The following is an 18940-nucleotide window of genomic DNA, read 5'->3' as shown; positions in this document are numbered from 1 at the left end:
GCTAGGAATCCAACAATATCCCAAGATTGTGAATGTACCAGGTCATAAATGACAGACACGCATCCTCGATTAAACAGGCAGATATAATCCTAACAGCCTTCCCTGTCACTGAGTAATCTGTAAAACATGGTAACCTGTGAGAATGAATCTGGGGATGGGATACACTTGCTCAGTAGCGGAAGGTGAAAAAATCATTAGAAAGTCCTGCATACTCTCAAAAGAGTGGCCAGCTGCAGTTGGCCTTCTCAGAGCCCTCTGGAAACTTAGGTTCCATTAGCCTCTGAGTGTGGCCTATCAACACAGATTTCCTTGCCCCCCATGGAGAGATGTACCACAGCCTCAAGTCATAACACTTAATGGTTGGTCCTTGTTTGGTTAAAATTTTGTATTGTCTCATCTCTGTACCCAGTCCAAACCCCAGATCCAGACTCTGGCCAGAAGACAAAAGAGCTTTACTGTGCAGTAGGCTGACACGTACTTTAGCACCCATTTTAGCACCATCCTGGCACTTTCATACAAAATGAACATGCTGCATGTGGTTCAGTTTTGGGGGTGGGAGTCCTGCTGAACTTCAAATCAGATACTAACACCACAGTCGCACCTGGAGCATTCCTGTCAATCCTTGTATTGAATACCTGGCTGGAACCAACTAGGCCAACAGTACCATCTACCCAGGTTTCAGTCATACATGGAGAAATCATTACATTAGAAAAAAAATGCCTAATATTTCTATATAGTTCACATTTTAATGCAAGTGTACACATGAGAAAACATGAGCCATTCTGTGTGGAAACCACCCTTGGAAGGCACCTGTGTCATGTATGGATGCATTTTAGAATAACTTGCATTATGCTGTGCTATTTCAAGACAATGGAAAGTAATCCCATTTCTATTATTCAGTCAATGGAGTTTAGTCTATTACTTCTCCCTCTACTTGATAAAGGATTGGATTTCTCCAGAGAGTGAATTTGATTTCTCTTTTCTTTCTCTGTCGCTGTCTTTGGTTTACATGTGTTGCCTCTGCATTGTGGTGTGTGATAACCTTTCCTTCTGCACTCTGCTTTTATTCATTTATCTATCTTTAAATAACAGAATTTCCATGCAGTCCTTCATTTGCATCTGGTGCCAGCACAGATGATCAAGGAACACCGTTTTTTGTCTAAACTCATCCAGGAGTGAACACAGCCTGCAGCTTGTGCTATTCCAACCAAGCTGAATCAAAGCTGTGCAGGCTGGGAGCAGAGTATACTGAGCATATGTATGAAGTGTGCAACGTTTGGAGGTTTGGTCTAATAAGCACCTGGAAATTGGGATATTGATCCAGGATTCTTGAGTCTGTAAGAATGAGCTGGAAATTTGGAAAAAAAAAAAAAATGGGGCGGGGGCGTAGGAGCCCCAACCAAGTTTGAGGGCTCCATTTTGCTAAGCATTGTACAAGCACACAGTGAGAGATGATCCTTGCCCTAAGGGGAGCATTCCATTTAAACAGACAAGTCAGACAAAGGTCTCAAGTGACACAGAGGCACAGAAAGATGGAATGACTTGTCCAGGATTACAGAGCAAGCCAGCAGCAGAGCCAGGTTTAGAACCTAAGTGTTCTGGCTCTCAGTCCACTAGACCAGTGTTTCCCAAACTTGGGATGCTGCTTGTGTAGGGAAAGCCCCTGACAGGTTGGGCCGGTTTGTTTACCTGCCCCGTCCGCAGGTGTGGCCGATCACGGCTCCCACTGGCCGCGGTTCGCTGCTCCAGGCCAATGAGAGCTGCTTGAAGTGACGCAGGCTGAGGGACTTACTGGTCGCCGCTTCTAGCAGCCTGCAGCGGTGAACCGCAGCCAGTGGGAGCTGCGATCGGCCAGACCTGTGAACAGGGCAGGTAAAGAAACCGTCCCAGCCTGCCAGGGACTTTTCCCTACACAAGCGGCGTCCCAAGTTTGGGAAAGACTGCACTAGACTGATTGGACCAGAACCACAATGAGACACTCATCAGGTCTTTTGGCCATTCAACTTCAGCCCCTGGCTACACTCAGGAACCTTGGGAGGAGGGGAGAATGAAGAACTTAAAAATGAAAAGGGTTTTGGTTTTGTTTTTTTTTTTAAATGGTTGACTTCATTTTTGAACCATAGAAATTTAGTTCATATGCTTTTATACTGTGACCCTTCACTCTAATATTGGAATCCCTCCCTTGTAAAATTGATAGCAGTTTCTCTAGTGGAATTCAGAGTCTCTGGCCCTTTTTTTTTTGTTTGTTTGTTTGTTTGGGGGTGAGAGGGGAATGCTGTGGTGGCTTTTTGTTTTGTTTTTTTACAGGAGAAGAGTAGTAGAAAGGGTGTCTGTTGTGTCACTCTTGTTATGATGGAAATGCTTTGTCAAAAAGGTAAGTTTTTGCAGCATTTCCTCAAGATGGTCCTACTCTAGAGATTCATGTCATCTCTGCTCTGAAATTTGTTCCATAGCTAGATTCTGTCAGCTGGCAATGCTTTTTTCCTGGGCTCTGTGTTTGTCCCAGAGGAGCACAACTATCTTGGTGGCTCATAGGTTGAATCAGGAACAAATGGCAGCTAGTACCTGGAAATCTCTCTAACATAGCTGGTACTTGGCCCATTAGTTGCTTCCTGGCCCATTAGTTGCTTCCTGGTTTAGGATTAGAGCTGGATGAACTAATCATAAGGACTCTTTTTCAAAGTGTTTAACTTTTTCCCACTTCATGTATTGTTTGTAAACAAGTTGTGGCGTTTTAAAATAAATGTGTTCACAATTCATGCATGTGCAAATATCTAATAATAATAATCCCTAGCTCTCTTATAGTATTTTTCATCCATAGAACTCTAATGAGAACAAATGTATCTGCTTGGAGTTGTTGGCAAATGCCCAAAGCAAACACAGTTTGCTATTTACTTGTTATTACTTCTCTAGGTAACAAAAAGGGGAAAGATGAGATCAAGTCACCAGGCCTTTATTTGCGCAGGTAAAGAAGTAAACTGTGTGTGGGTTTGAAGGACTTAGGTTAACATTTAGGACATTTTTAACAAGGTCTTGCTTGAAAAGTCACTGCTGGGAGAAATAAAAAAGCTCTTGTAATATAATATTGGGAGGGAGAGCTGAGAAAGAGGGTACTAGTTGATGTGCCTGATCATTTTAATTCGATCATATCCTTGTAACCTGTGTACTATTTCCATTGTTGGATGTAGCCTGTCGTTACCGGTTTTCTTTTCATATATGTTCTTTTTTGACCACCTCCAGAGTCTTGAAGGAGAGAATCATTATGTTCTGGAATGGAGCTGAACTCCAGTGAATGTTAGCTCTGTTAAGTTCCTTTGCCTCCATAGCAGTCATGAGCTTTCAGTGATACGATTGGTGGAAATACTGCCAGTATGTGTCAGTATGAAGCCGTAATCACTCATTTTGTACCACCTTCAGCATAAATGATGCATCAGCTTGAACTGTGTCAGTTTTAGCTTGGCGTCCTTCACAGCTCTTGAAGCTCTAGTCTAGAGGCTTGTCCAATCCTGTTCTGAATACTGTACATTGTTCCCAAATCTTTCTCCCATTTAGACTGTGTACAGTGTTGTGATCACATACATTTTGTCAATCAAGCATTAATATACACTGCTCTACAGCCAAAATGCTTCTGAAATAAATGTAGTCAAACTTTACTAATTCTGGGTCACTGAGAACAAAAATGATGCTTAAAATGGTTGATTGGCTCTAGCCTAGCTGTTGGGCTCCAGACTACAGCAGTGGAATCTCCTGGCAGGTGATGTTAGGGTTTCCATGTTCCGTGACCGTCAAAAGGATCTTGTCCCATTCTTCTTCATGGAAGGTGATCTTGTAGCCTGCAACAACATCGATGGTGTGATGGCAGACCTCAACATCGTTCACGGATCCAGATGAGTGGAGACTGTTCATTGATTCATTGAAGACGAGTCTTAAAGCTGTTTTGCTGCATAATGGCAATGTTTTGCCATCAATTCCAGTTGGTCATGCAGTCCATATGAAGGAAACCTATGACAACATGAAAGAACTTTTGAGGTGCATAAACTATGACCAACATCAGTGGCAGCTTTGTGGCGATTTGAAGGTTGTTGCTCTCTTGCTTGGTCTGCAGACTGGATACACAAAGTACTGCTGTTTTCTCTGCGAATGGGATAGTCGTGCAAGAGATTCCCACTACATCAAGAAAGATTGGCCACTCCGACAGTCATTGGAGCCTGGAGGAAAAGTGTTCAGCAAGCCACCACTTGTTGAATCAAGGAAGATTTTGTTACCACCTTACACATCAGCTGGGTCTGATGAAGAACTTTGTCAAGGCCATTGACAAAAACACAAGCAGCTTTCAAGTACCTCCGTGGAAAATTTCCAAGGTTAAGTGAAGCTAAGATAAAGGAAGGTGTCTTTGTTGGTCCTCAGATTCGTGAACTTCTTCGAGATGATGCATTTGACCATGCACTGCATGGCAAGGAAAAGATGGCATGGAAAGCCTTCCAGTTAGGGCAATAAATTTCTCGGAAACAACAAGGCAGACAACTACAGGTTGTTGGTGGAAAACCTCCTCAAGGCATACAAAAGCCTTGGTTGCAACATGTCACTAAAGATACATTTTTTGCACTCTCATCTAGATTTTTTTTCCACCAAACTGCGGAGCAGTGAGCAACAAGCATGGCGAGTGATTTCACCAGGACATTGCAACAATGGAGAAATGCTATCAGGGCAGATGGAGCCCATCAATGCTTGCAGACTGTTGCTGGACAGTGAGAAGAGATGCTCCATTTATGAATACAAGAGATAAGCCAAGAAGCACCAGTAGACATGAATAGGACTAAAACTATGTACATAATAGTTTTTTGCCTTTTGTTTCATAATAAATTTTATTTATATAACCCTTTTGCTGATTTTTAAAGTGTTACAGAAACAGGACAGGTGAAATATTATCATGTAAAGCAACCCTAAACACATGAAAAGACCTAGGTTTACAATTTATGATTAAAACTCTACTATCTACACAATATACATAGACATAAAATGTAAAAACTTAAATAATCTTAGAAACAGTAGCCAATCAGTTGTTTTAATTGTCATATTTGAATTCAGCACATCAAAATACATAATAAATAGCACATTTTATCTCTGAAGCAGATGACTTCTCAAAAATTGTAGACCAGCGATATCAGAGGCTTCTGCTTTCGTAAATCGTAACCCCTTGCTAGCAGGCTGGTGAAGAGTAAATTGATTTTTACTGGGCAATCCAGAGCCCATTATCTTTTGCAAGCTGATTTTATAGCTTTCTGAAGCTTAGAAATAAACCTTTCAAGGCTAATGGCTCTCTGAAGAGCCTTAAAGGATTGTGTATGGGTTTAAAATGCACAGTGCCCTATTTGCCTACTCACACAGGCCAAAAGAGTTACTTGCTTTCTACACTACTTTTTGAATTATTCATGATATCTATATCCACATTAAACAATTTAAATGATATGCACCTCAAACACTGTATAATCATTATACATTGACTTCCTAATGTTGTTAAGCAGTAGTTTTTGTGGGTACCAAGAACGCACTGGATACATTTGTAACATTTCCTAAAGTAGCTCAGAATTCTTCCAAGTTTAGACTGTGATGTGGTAATGAATTTGCTTTTCTTTGTTGGGACGTCAGTCTCTGAAACTACAACTCATTTATTGCTGAGCTCTTCCAGTTTCCCAGAGATAGTTTGCTTAGTGCCTAGGGTGCTGTGACTCCAGAAACGGTGTTAAGTAAAACGCAGAAGTAATAACAAGGATTGTGGGGTTTAGTGTACTTGGGGGAAAAAAGGTAATTTCTGTAGTGCAAAATCCAGTTTACTAATTCACAGTCAGAATCAAGAGTCCCAAGGAATAACATGGTGTGCTATTGACTGATTCATAGGAAGGGACGATGCAGTTGCTTGGAACTCAGATTTGAAGTTACCGTTCATGTAATTTTGTTAACAAAATGTTTAGTCTTATCACAGACCTAGCCAAGGGAGTGCCAGAAAACACCATGAGGATCTAATGATTGGCATAGCTTTAGAAAATCAAGAAGGACATACACTGTGATAGAGCCATCTTTAACGTGTGGCCCTCATGTATATATATTCATTTATAAAAATGCAGCTTTCGTGGTTTCTAGGCATGTGTATGAAAAATGCATATACACTGAACATCTATCAGTGATAATAAAGAACCCTGTATCCATCTGAGCGGGGAACCAATCCCCTCCTTAAAGCAACATCTTAAAGAAGAGACTGAGAGAATACATAACCCAGAGGTTCCTTGAAATCTTGATTCTCCCCTACTTACACCAGCTTTATGCTGAAACTTGCTGAAACAGATGCATTTACACTGATACAAAACTTTTGTACTGGATAGAAATCCAGCTCCAAAAGTCTGTAAACTCTGGCTCTGTCAGAGCAAGCTGGAGAGAATGCCAGAACTGAGGGCCCTTCACTGAGAAAGTTCTGTGTTAAAAACAAATGTAGAAACGGGCAATTCATGTGTCCCAGCTAATCTCAACTGCTTTGTTAGAATGTAAACAGAGAGACTGGATTATAAAAATTCTACTACTGTGTTGGAATGTGCTGGCGGGGGTGGCTAGTTTGAGAGTTTTTGTTTTTAAAAGGCTATTATAATATGATGCATGTGGTCCATACATTGGTACGGTGGAGATTATCAATTTAAGGATTTTTGTTTGTTTTGAGTTTAGATTACATTATTTGGAACTGCTATTAACGAGCTACAATCCTTTTTTGGCTCAGTTATACTGGGATTCAAAGGCCATAAGGAATCACTGTGATCATCTAGTTTGAAAGTCCTGTCCATGCCTACTTTTAAACCAGGAACCTGTTGCATGATGGGCAAATGTTTCTGGAGTACAGTGAGGATCACTAGCCCCTGTGATTATAACTCAGGACTTCCTGGTCAGGGCTGCCCGCGGGGGGGAGTGGGGAAGTGGGGCAATTTGCCCCAGGCCCCGCAGGGGCCCCCACAAGAGTTTTTCGGGGCTCCTGGAGCAGGGTCCTTCACTCGCTCTGGGGGCCCTGGAAAACTCTCACGGGGCCCGGGCCCCTGGAGCTTCTTCTGCTCCGAGTCTTTGGCGGCGGGGGGTCCTTCCACTCCGGGACGCGCCACCGAATTCTCTGGGCAGCCCTGTTCCTGGTTTCTTCCTGTGATGGGTTATAGCCATAGAAACCCCCTTGGGATCTGCCAACTGATGCGCCAAGACTACTTCTGCCCCTGCTTTCCCTGCCAGCTCGGGACACCAGTACCCTGTCTTGCTGAGCCAGAAATGCCCATCTGCTCCAGCACAGACCCAGGGTCTGAATTACTTGCCCCAAAGCTGCAGACTTAACTGAAAGCAGCTAACAGATGTTAGATGCCCAACTCCCAATGGAGACTAAAACCCAAATAAATCCGTTTTACCCTGTATAAAGCTTATACAAGGTAAACTCATATATTGTTCACCCTTTATAACACTGATAGAGAGATGTGCACAGCTGTTTGCGCCCCCCTCCCCAGGTATTAATGCATACTCTGGGTTAATTAAAAAGTAAAAAGTGATTTTATTAAATACAGAAAGTGGGATTTAGGTGGTTCCAAGTAGTAACAGACAGAACAAAGTGAACTACCAAGTAAAATAAAATAGAACAGGTAAGTCTATGTCTAATACAGTAAGAAACTGAATACGGATAAGACCCTCACCAGTTCCAGAAAGCCTCCTTTAACGACTAATCTCCTTCTAGTCTGGGCCCAGCAATCACTCACACCCCTTGTAGTCACTGTCCTTTGTTCGAGTTTCTTTCAGGTATCCTTGAGGGTGGAGAGGCTCCCTCTTTAGCCAGCTGAAGACAAAATGGAGGGGTCTCCCATGGGCTTAAATAGACTTTCTCTTGTGAGTGGAGACCCTCTCCTATGCAAAGTCCAGCTCCAAGATGGAGTTTTGGAGTCACCTGGGCAAGTCACATGTCCATGCATGACTCACAGTTTTTACAGGCAGAAGCCATTGCCCACGTGGTATCTTGGATGGCTCCAGGAAGATGTCTGTCTTATGTGGATTGGAACATTCCAAGATGCATTGTTCCTTAAATGCTTCCTGATTGGACACTTAACTTTGGGAATTCCTTTCTCCAGGAACTGACCAAATGCTTTACTAAGGTTATTTAGAAATCAACCCATACACAGGCAATATTCATAACTTTAACTACAAACGTGATACATGCATACAAAGAGGATTAATAGATTCAGTAGATCATAACCTTTACATAGATATGTTACATGGCATATGTAGCATAGAACATATTCCTGTTATGTTATATATATTCATAATTATATTTCCATAAAGCCTTATGGGGGGCGCTGCCACACCACCCTTCTGCTTAAACCTCCAAATCACACAGCCTGATTATTTGAAAGGGATTTCCAACAGGGTATCTAAATAATTCATAATACATTCATTGGTTTAATTATTGTACATGGGAGTTATAGATAGAGCCCTGCGTAGATACAAAATATGGATCCGCATCTGTGATAATTAACTTGTATCCGACTCATGATCTGCACTCCACTTTTATATGTACCCTCACCAGCACCCTATCTCACTGTTACAGCCCTGCAAGGATGCAAAAATTGGATCTGCATCCAATCCATCATCCACAAAGATAGTAAACAATACAGGGCTCTAGTTTTATAGATCAAAAATATCCCTCAAAGAGTGTGCAGTTCAAAAATATCCGTTGTACATGTACGCACATTTCCACAAATCACATATTTCCACACAACTATGCCATGGCTACACTGGCGCTTTACGGCGCTGCAACTTTCGCCTCAGGGGTGTGAAAAAAACACCCCCCTGAACGCTGCAAGATACAGCGCTGTAAAGCCTCAGTGTAAACAGTGCCGCAGCGCTGGGAGCGCGGCTCCCAGCACTGCAAGCTACACCCGTAGAGGATGTGGAGTACGTGCAGCGCTGGGAGAGCTCTCTCTCTCAGCGCTGGCGCTGCGACCACACTCGCACTTGAAAGCGCTGCTGCGGCAGCGCTTTGAAGTTTCAAGTGTAGCCACACCCTTAGTGTGTATATATAGCTTTTTCCACACGAGGAGTAATGTCCCTTAAATTCATGCCAGGATAGGTTAATTCAGCAGCTGCAGCATTCCTGTATGCACCCTGTACTTGCTATACTGCATACCTTGAGTGGAAGAAATAACGAGGTTATCTAAACAAAAATACTTCTAAGATAATTGGCAGGCTTTTATGGGCCATCACGCTGTGCAGTTGATCAAATCTAGTTCTTCATATCTCTGTTTTCCCATCTGTAAAATGGGGATAATGATGCCTACCTCCTTTTGTAAAGTGCTTTGAGATCTAATAGATGAAAAGCTCAACATAAATGCTAGGTGGTATTATTATTGGTATCTGTGATGGGGTAGGCTGCCAGAGAGGGGTGTAGTGTCTAGTGGTCAGCCCACCCTACCACCTTGCTAGGCCCTTTAAGGGTTTGGAAGGGTCCAGTGGATACATGTGAAGACCTAAGGGTCCTGGGAATGAATGGTGATTGGGGAAGGAATCTGGAGGATGTACCTTTAAGGGGAGAAACATAGAGACTGCCTCCTCCCATGCAGCAGACCAATACTGATAGGGCTGGCCTACTGAACCCTCGATTTTGGAAGGCTGATTGGAAAGGGTGTTGGGCTGAAGGAAGCTGGGAAAAGCCTTGCAACTGACTAAGGTAAGGCAAGAGGCCTGAGACACACAAACCCTTCAGCCCTCTTTCTGGATCTGAGGAACACTTGCTTGACTGAGGGAAAGACAAAATACTCTAAAGCAAAGAGGCTCTTGGAATACAAACCCAGTCCCGGTGAGAGGGAACTCCTGTTTAGAGGAGACTGATACTGGCCCCAAACTCTGGGGTGTGCCCACCTAGGGAGTATGGAGCAATGTTCAGGGAGGTGCACAGCAAGGCTTGGGTCAGCCTCCATGGGGGACGGGGAGGGAGTGCAACCCAGTCCCATTCTACCTGCAGCGCCGCTTCTGTATGTATTTATGTATGTATTTATACATGTATGTATGTATAAATATCTCCTGTCTGTGTGTTCCATTCTGTGCATCCGAAGAAGTGAGCTGTAGCCCACGAAAGCTTATGCTGAAATAAATTTGTTAGTCTCTAAGGTGCCACAAATACTTCTGTTTTGTTTCTGTTTTCTTCTCTGAAGTTCATTGCTTCAATCAATAATTACTGCAAATGGACTATTACAGCTATTATGCACCATTGACTCAGAAAGGCAATTATAGAATTTTGACACATCTTTTTGACTTCATAAAAAACTTGATCTTGTCTGCAACTTTTCATAACTGACACTAACCAAAGCTCAGCCACTGGAAAGCTGAACTTGCACCTGTTTAATGCAGATTTTTTTTGTTTCTATAGCAACAAATCTGCTCCTACTTACTGAAAGAATACTGGAGTGTGAGTGACTATGATGTTTAATTTAAAAAACAAAATAGCTTTATGCTTGGAGGCTATAAAAACATAACTTGGAGGACACCTCCCTACCAAGAAAAAATGGAATTGGCTAAACCCAGTGTACTTCATTATTAGGAATGATGCCATATTAATGGAATGGGAGCTCTGTGTTTAATTTAGTTTTACTAATTAAACTGTGAAAGCCTTTTTATATGCAACAGTTTATCCCCCCCCCCCCCCCGCCAGAGCTGAATTGTGGTTTATTAGTGGCTAGGATTATGAAAATTTTGACTGCTTCACTGCAGATGCATTTTAATTTGTATTGGCTGGCAACGATCCTGTTCCAGCCATAACCTGCTAGCCTTGGAACAATGTGATAAAACGTTCTGCTTAAATCCCCGTTCCGCATACAGCTTGGCCTCTGATTAATACATCTAATCTCCCTCCTCTCCCCTTCCCCCGGCTTGCTATTATCCATCGTCTTAATCATTTAATAATAATTTTAACAACAAAATAACTGGCAGAGTTCCAAGGAAAAGCACATTCCCTTTGTCAATGCTATCATGCTGACAGACATTTTTCTAGCCTATGTATCTGTTTCCACTTGCAGATAAGGGCTGCACAGTAAGTATTTGTGGCAAGCTTGTTATGCCTCAAGATTAACCCTTGGAAGTGGATGTAGACAAGCAGAAAGTCTAGATTGCAGGGTGCCATTGTAGCTCTAGCTGGAAAAAAAAATCCATCAACATTAGGATGTAGTTCTATGATCTGAATCAGTTTTATAGCTACGTTTCTGTTGATTTTGAAAATGTGATTCTGCTAGATCCAGCTCCATTTCTAAGGCTTAGTGGGTGACTATCTGGGACCAGGGATCTTAAGGAGTTTTATCAACCAACCCTTTGCCATAAGGGCTGCTGAGATTACTACTGATGGATTTCACTGAAGAGGGAAGAAAGGGACAAATAGGAAGCTGTCTTGCTGAAAGTTGAGTGAGATCCCCTATGGGGGGAGGGGGAAACAGCTCTGAAAAGTCCAATTTAAAATGGGATTTAGTACTAGCATGATAAATTTGGAGGAAGGTGGCTTTCCATAGTGACTGGAGGGTTAGATGCTGCAAAGTGCCAAGCACTCACAGTTCCCATGAAAATCAATGGGAATTGAAGGCACTTGGCACCTCTATGCTTTTTTCAGCATCTTGCAGGATTGGCCCCTAAATCTTTGGGACATGTGAGCTTTTACTTGCCTTAAGTCTTCAGTAAAATATTTTTTTGAGCCCAAGACTGAGTGAAATACTTTCTAAAAGGACTGCTGTATTCTCTTTATAAATCAAATAGAAAAAATTGTGATTGATGGGAGTACATTGGCTCCAGTGCCATAATAAACACTGTCATTATGGATAACAAAATTTTTTTCCTTTGCATGGACCTTCACATTTTGCATGTGCCTTTTTGTTTCAGGAATAGAACTCTGTCCTCCTGGACACCGCTTCATGGTCACCATGGTGGCAAGCTTCATTGCAATGGCAGGACAGTTCCTCATGCCAGGGCTGGCTGCCCTCTGCAGGGACTGGCAGGTTCTCCAGGCGGTCATCATCTGCCCTTTCCTACTGATGCTGTTTTACTGGGTGTAAGTATTTCTGCCTTGTTTCTTGTTTGTAAAGATGCTCGCCACTAAGACAGGGTTTGGGAGGTGTTTTGATATCTGAGAAGGCCCCCATTTTATTATCGCTTATATCAAGCTTTTATTTTTCACGGTTATAAAATGTCTCCTTCAGCAAATAGGTAAATATGAAACTAAGCTTCAGAGGAAAAAACTTGCTCCTAAGGTAGCTTCCTCTATTTGTTTTCCCAGTAATGGGTGGGAGGGAGAGGAGCAATCTGCTTTGATGAGCTGCCATATGTGCTTCATACTACTTTGGAGAGGGGACATGTTGCGATCACCAGATATAAAACATGAGGAAAAAAATAAGTTCTCACCAGCAGGGTGTTGACAATTGTGCTGCAGCCTTAGCTCTTGGAGATCTGTGTTTGTGTTTCTAAAGTCAACTTTTCCACTCAAACCCAGAATATGGTACTTGCCTGTCCCTTCTTTCTCTTTGGGCTGGACTAGGCTAGGATTTAAAGCAATGATGTTAGCATGTATTGGCCAACGTGTGCAAACTAGTCCATTTTAAATTTAGTGTAGACAAGATGCATTGCCCTTAACATGTGCTAAGCTCATGCCACCTGAGTGGGTCTCTACACAGCAGCTGGGTTGGTATTTCTCCTCTTGGGGAGACAGGTGTGTAGCACACTAAAATTTAACAGTGTGGCCGTGATGGCATAGGCAGTGGCTCAGGGAAGCCATCTGAGTCCAGACCCAGGGGGTCAGGCAGGATTATACTCGAGTGGCTAGCCTGAGCCACTGCCCATGTCATAGCAGCCACGCTGTTATTTTTAGCATGCTTGCATGAGCAAAGCCAGTCTGTGTCCATCTACCCATGCTGGGAAGTATCCTAAGGCTCCCAGAAAGCTTCTCACTTAATCAGCTCAGTATGTGTTAAAATCTGCACTGCCTTACCTGTGCTGTGCAATGTAGTTGTAGCTGTGTTAGGGCTTGGCTACACTTGGAAATGTGCAGCGCTAGGAGTTATAGCTGTGTACGAACAGCGCTGCAGTGTGGCCACACTGACAGCTACCAGCGCTGCAGTGTGGCCACATTTGCAGCATTTGCAGCACTGTTGGGAGTGGTGCATTGTGGGCAGCTATCCCAGTGTTCAAGTGGCTGCAACATGCTTTTCAAAAAAGGGGGGTGGGGTGGAGTGTGACAGGGAGGCGTGGGGGGAGACAGAGAGAGTGGATTTTTGGAGCAGACACTGTGACAGTCCCTGCTTGCAAATTCTGGCCATTTCCCCCACCCATCTTTCAATCACTCTTTTAAATGCAAAAGGCTTCAGACCAGATAAGCAGCTTCTCGATGGACTCCCCCCCACCCCCTGCCGTGCTGTTTCTCTCTCAGCAAACACTAGCAGCTGTTCTCAGCTCCCTGCCTTGCAAGTTTCTAAGGATGAAGATACACAACAGCTACCTTCAATCATTTTAAAGTTTTGACCCTTCCCCAACTCTCCTTATTCACATGCAAATAGCCTCCACTCCTAATACCTTCCAGACACATAAGCAAAGCTGCTCACACGGACTCACCCTCTCCCCTCAAACAAACAGCTGTGAACATTCCAAAGCAATTCTCCTGCCTCGGCTCGCTCGCTGGAGCAAAGAGCAGCGTGTTTAGAGCTCGTCTTCCAGCTGTTCTTCCGGTTTGTTGTGGACAGGAATTCTGGGATACCTCTTAATACCCTGGAGGCCAATAACAGTGCTGTTGGTGTCCACACCTGATGAGCAGCGCTGCATCACCAGCGCTGGAATCGCTACACCCCAATCAGACCAGGTGTACAGCCAGTGCTGCAGCCAGGGCTTTGTAAGTGTGTACACAGAGTGAGTTGCAGCGCTGTAACCCCTTCTCCAGCGCTGCAACTCTCCAGTATAGCCAAGCCCTTAGTCCCAGGATGTTAGAGAGACAATGAAGGTGGACCAACTTCTGTTGGTGAGAGAGACAAGCTTTTGAGCTGACAGAGCTCTTCTTCAGGTCTGGGAAAGGTACTCAGCATGTGGCAGCTAAATACAAAGTGGAACAGATTGTTTAGCATAGGTAGTTAGCAAATGTTGTAATGGACAATTCAAGGTGAAGTGTCCCGTTAACACCTCTGTAGTCATAGGACAAAAGGGAGAGAGGGGGCTAATGGATTAGATTGTTGGAGTAAACCATAAATCTAGTGTCTCAGTTCTGTCCATGATTTTTGGTGTCTAGCAGAGATATGAATTTAAGTGCCAGGCTTGTCTTTTGAAAGTGTTGTTTAGGTTTCCTTTGAGGATGAGGACCGATAGGCCAGCTGTGGAGTGATGGTTTTGTGAAGAGTGCTCACCCACAGGCAATAGGATGTTTTTGTCTTTTATCATTTTCCTGTGTAAGTTCATTCAAGAGCGTAGTTATTGTCTGTTTTACATAGTTGTTGTTGGGGCATTTGGTGCACTGGATGAGGTACACATGTTTTGATGGGTATGTGTAGAATCCATGGATCTTGAAAGCTGTGTTGTGGGGAGTGATGATCACTGTAGCAGTGGAGATATGTCTGCTGGTTTTGTGTATGTTGTTTTGGGAGGCTTTGGTGCTGCTTTGAGTTGGTGTGTCCTGGTCTGTGCGTTTTAGCAGGTGTACCTTATCACATGTTAGTTTTACCTAATCTGTTGTTTTATTTTACTCCCTACCCTTCATCAGTTGTATTGGCTGAATGTTTACTGTTGTTTAGTCATGCTACACCTGAATACATTTCAGCATAACAATTCAGGTTTTAAACAGTACGTATTGATAGTGTACAATACCAATACCATCCTTTACAAATATTTTATGTGACATTGTTTTTCTGTCCTTTAGGAATACATATGATTAACTAGCATAACAACACACCAGCAAAACAAACTTACGTGTAAAGAGACTTTTTTCATATTATAAACACTGCCATTTCAGGATTTGTTTCAGCTACCAGTAAACTCAATGCCAGGCATCCTGCTGACATTAATGGGAGTTGGAAATATTAACGTTTTATCCCAAACTAAACAAAGACCTTCATGATTTTGCTACTGGCCAAGTTCTGCCCTTGGATATGCACCTGTAATCCCGTTGAAAACAGGAGGGGAAGGATGGAAGGAAGGTAGGATTAGGACCTGCTTATACGGTTTGATGATGGTAGCAATAACCAAAGTATCAAAACTTGCAGAGTCTGATTTTTCTTGAATGAGCAGAAAGGGACTGAAAAATTTGTTTAGTTATACTGGGTGTACAGTACACGTATGCTGCGTGCATACCTCTCACCTGTCGCATCTTTTTAAGTGGGATGCCCCTTTTATGTAGCAGGTTTGGTGCCTTCAACTAGGGTGTAGGAGAGTAGTTAATTTGGCACGTACTGTATGCATAGTTGAGCGGGTGGGGGAATGAACTTGCATTTAATTGTAACAAAATAAAAACTGCCCTTCCTTGTCACTTGTTGTTTACCCACACAGAGTAATCAGTTAAACACTAGAAAGGTTCTGTGACCTACCATATTGTCTCCTCCCTCGTCTTCCCCCTCATCTGTGATCCCTGATCCCTTTCCTACTGTGAGAATGCTGTTCACTTTCCTCCTGCATCTCTGGGTCTAATCTTCTTCCATCTCTGTGCTTGCTCTGCTCCCCTCTTGCCCTGTATTATAGATACCATGCTGTCATGGGCTGTGTAATACCTAAACAGATAGAGCTTGGGGCAAGACCCTGACTGAGAGGGAGTGGAGCGGTCCTATACAAAAGTGCAGGGGTGCAAGGCCTGTAATAGTCAATGACAGAGCTGTGGAATCTGGATAGTCCAAGACATCTGGAAGACCGTAGCTGTTTGTCCTTAAGCCAGGTCTGAGAAATGTGCTGAAAGACATGTACATGAAAGAAGTCAGGGTCCTAAGTATGTACTTAGGCACAGATTTCAGATCACCAGGATACAGAAGGCTTTCTGTGGCCACATCTACAGTACGGGATAATATCGAATTAGCTAAAATCGGTTTCTTAAAACTGATATTATAAAGTCGAGTGTCCGCGTCCACACTAGGCACGGGAGAGATTTCACCAGGTTACCATAATGAGATAACCTCCTGAGAAATACGCACCGGAGGCTGCAGAACGTAATGTTTCTGGATGCCAGCGTACCTGGCATACGCGGCTGTGCTTTGTGAAGCTATGATTCGGAATTACTTGCTACATGCATGGCGTGGAAAAAGTGTCATACAATGAGGGAAACCAATAGGGATACTTGCCCAGAAATGTTCTCGCATAAATCTTTTGAGTATGTCTCTAGAGCGATTCATAGAAGATTTACAAAGGTACAACTCACCAGAGGTCGCTTTTCATGGCTTCAGCTGTCTGGGCTTGTTGGCTTGGGAGGGCTGGATGGTAATTCTGGGTCACAAAAAGCTCTGGCTGTTGGGTTTTATTTTTCTAATAGGAATGCTGTGTGCTCTCACGCCCCCCGCCTCAGTCCCCTCCTACCACACCACACACACACCTCCACACACACTATACACACCCCTCCCTTACACACCACCACACACCCCCCTTCCACCACCCCCTCTATACCACTAACACCACTCACCCCACCACCTCCTCCTCATCTTCCCCCTTCCGCAGAATCTCCGAGCCTACGGTTGATTATTACAACCCAACCTCTGAATCCAGACGGCCAGGGGATTTGGGGTATTGGTATGCGCAGCCAACCCTAAACAATTGCATACCAGATCAGCATAGAAGCAGCATGTTTTTGGCCCTGACCCAGACCCTCTGTTTGGCTTCTCTGGTTTTCTGGTTATGCTGTCTAGCTCCTTAACTTTACTCCTGCACTGCAGTGATTCCCTGCTGGTGCCTTTCCGTCATAGACTTTGAAATTTCTTTCAAATATTTTTTCATTTTTGTCTTTTCAAACGGAGTTGTTAGCACTGAATCTTCTCCTGCCATATAGCGATCAGATCCATACTCTTGTGCGCGTCCAGGCTGGTGCCTGCTTTTTTGATTCTCAGGAGACTGCATTTGTTACCACCGTGTGCTGATGAAGCTCTTGCGTGGTCACTGATGCTGATCAGAGCTCCAAACGCTGGCCAATACAGGAAATTGAAATCAAAAGTTTCGCAGGGCTTTTTACTGTTTACCTTGGCCAGCGGCCCTCTGAGTTCTGATCGCTGTCCCGAAGCGGTCACGTGGTGCACTGTGCGGAGTACCTCCCGGAGGCCATAACGTCGATTTCGCGTCCACACTAACACTATTCCGAAGTAGCAATAATGATTTTTAAGCGGCTATCTTTGCCTCTCGTCGGGGGAGGAGACAGAAATCGATTTAAAGAGCCTTTATATTCGATATAAAAATGGCTTGTAGTGGTGGACCGGTACCAAGCGTTAAATCGATTTAACGCTCTTTAAATTGATTTAAACGCGTAGTGTAGACCAGGCTGTTTTCCTCTTTTTGGGTATTAGATGCTTTCTGGATCTGGCTGTTATATATATATATTATATATTATATTTAAAACAAAGAAACACAACATTACTACTAAAAGATAAGACTGTGAAAGGGCTCGCTGCATTGGTGTAAGGTGGCACAGTGCCAATAGCTTAGGGGTGACAGATGATCCTGATTTTTTATAAGGGACCGTTCGATTTTCTGGGTTTTTTCTATATAGGCTCTATTCCCCCCCCCCCCCCCCCACGCGCTCCCATCCTGGAATTTTTCACACTTGCTGTCTGGTCCACCCTACATAAGCTGAAGATTTATCCTTTTCCTGTAACTCCTCAAATGCAGCAGCTTGGATTTTAACTGGTGTCCTTCCCCTGATACAAACCCCTAAGTCGCCAAAGTTTTACTCTAGTATAAGTCCCACTGGTACCGAGTTTACTCTGTTGCAGGCTGGGATCAACACTTAATCCCAAAAGCAGCAACGAGTCTTGTGCAAAACCGGTATAGACTAACAGACGTTTTGGAGAATGAGTTTTCGTGGTGACATACCCACTTCGTCTGATACATGTAGTGGAAATTTCAGGGGCAGTAATGTATAAAGCAACAAGAAGCAGGCTAGAGACATAACGAGGTTAGTTCAATAGGGGAGGATGAGGCCTCTTCTAGCAGCTGAGGTGTGAAAACAAGAGAAGAGAAAACCTTGGGTGGCAGGCCAGTCTCCACTCACAGACAACCTGCAACCTGAAGCATATTCTCACCGCGGTACCATCGTGATGCCGCACTGGCTGCCTGAACCAGGGGATGACTAACCGCCGGCTTTCGCCGAGAGCGCAGAGCCATCCGGTGCCGGTGAGGCCTCCCGATGGCAAGGATGCGGTTAACTGAACATCGCACATAGTAAATCTAACTCAGGAACCAATCCATGCAACAAACCTCGAGCAATCTGCCCATATCACAACACGACACGCATCACAGGACCTAACCAGATCAGCCACACCATCACGGTTTTCATTCACGTGCAACATCCACCAATCGTAATATAATGCCACAATGCCCCTCTGCTATGTAACATTGGCCAGACTGGACAGTCTCTAAACAGAAAAGGATAAATGGACCCACCACACCCCACCACCTCATATTCAGGAATGGCAAATATACAAAAACCTGTAGGAGAACACTTCAACTCCCTGGCCCACACTAGCAGATCTTAAAGGTGGCCATCCTGCAGAAAAAACACTTCAGGACCAGCCTTCCAAAGACGCAAACTCGCTGAGCTTCCAGTTCATCTGCCACATTTCGCACACCATCCAGCTCAGGATTAACACAAACCGACTGTGACCATGGCTGCCAACTACGAAAACATTTCTCCTCTCTTGGTTTCCACTCACCCACCCTCGCATCTGAAAAGTGGATATTC

At 43.8% G+C, this 18940-nt stretch overlaps 1 protein-coding gene across 2 annotated transcripts in view; it reads left to right on the top strand.

Moving 5' to 3' along the window:
• Window positions 1-18940, top strand: part of SLC22A23 (solute carrier family 22 member 23) — a 199539-nt gene that overhangs the window by 131757 nt on the left and 48842 nt on the right. For both annotated transcript variants that reach the window (XM_032798381.2, XM_075062824.1), the window contains exon 4: window positions 11926-12094. In XM_032798381.2, the coding sequence (XP_032654272.1) occupies window positions 11926-12094 (169 nt within the window). The remainder of the gene's footprint in view (window positions 1-11925; window positions 12095-18940) is intronic.

Source organism: Chelonoidis abingdonii, chromosome 2 (genome assembly GCF_003597395.2).
Source record: "Chelonoidis abingdonii isolate Lonesome George chromosome 2, CheloAbing_2.0, whole genome shotgun sequence".
Classification (NCBI taxonomy): domain Eukaryota; kingdom Metazoa; phylum Chordata; order Testudines; family Testudinidae; genus Chelonoidis; species Chelonoidis abingdonii.
The sequence above is the reverse complement of the archived record's forward strand: the minus strand, read 5'-3'. Positions and strand labels throughout refer to the sequence as shown.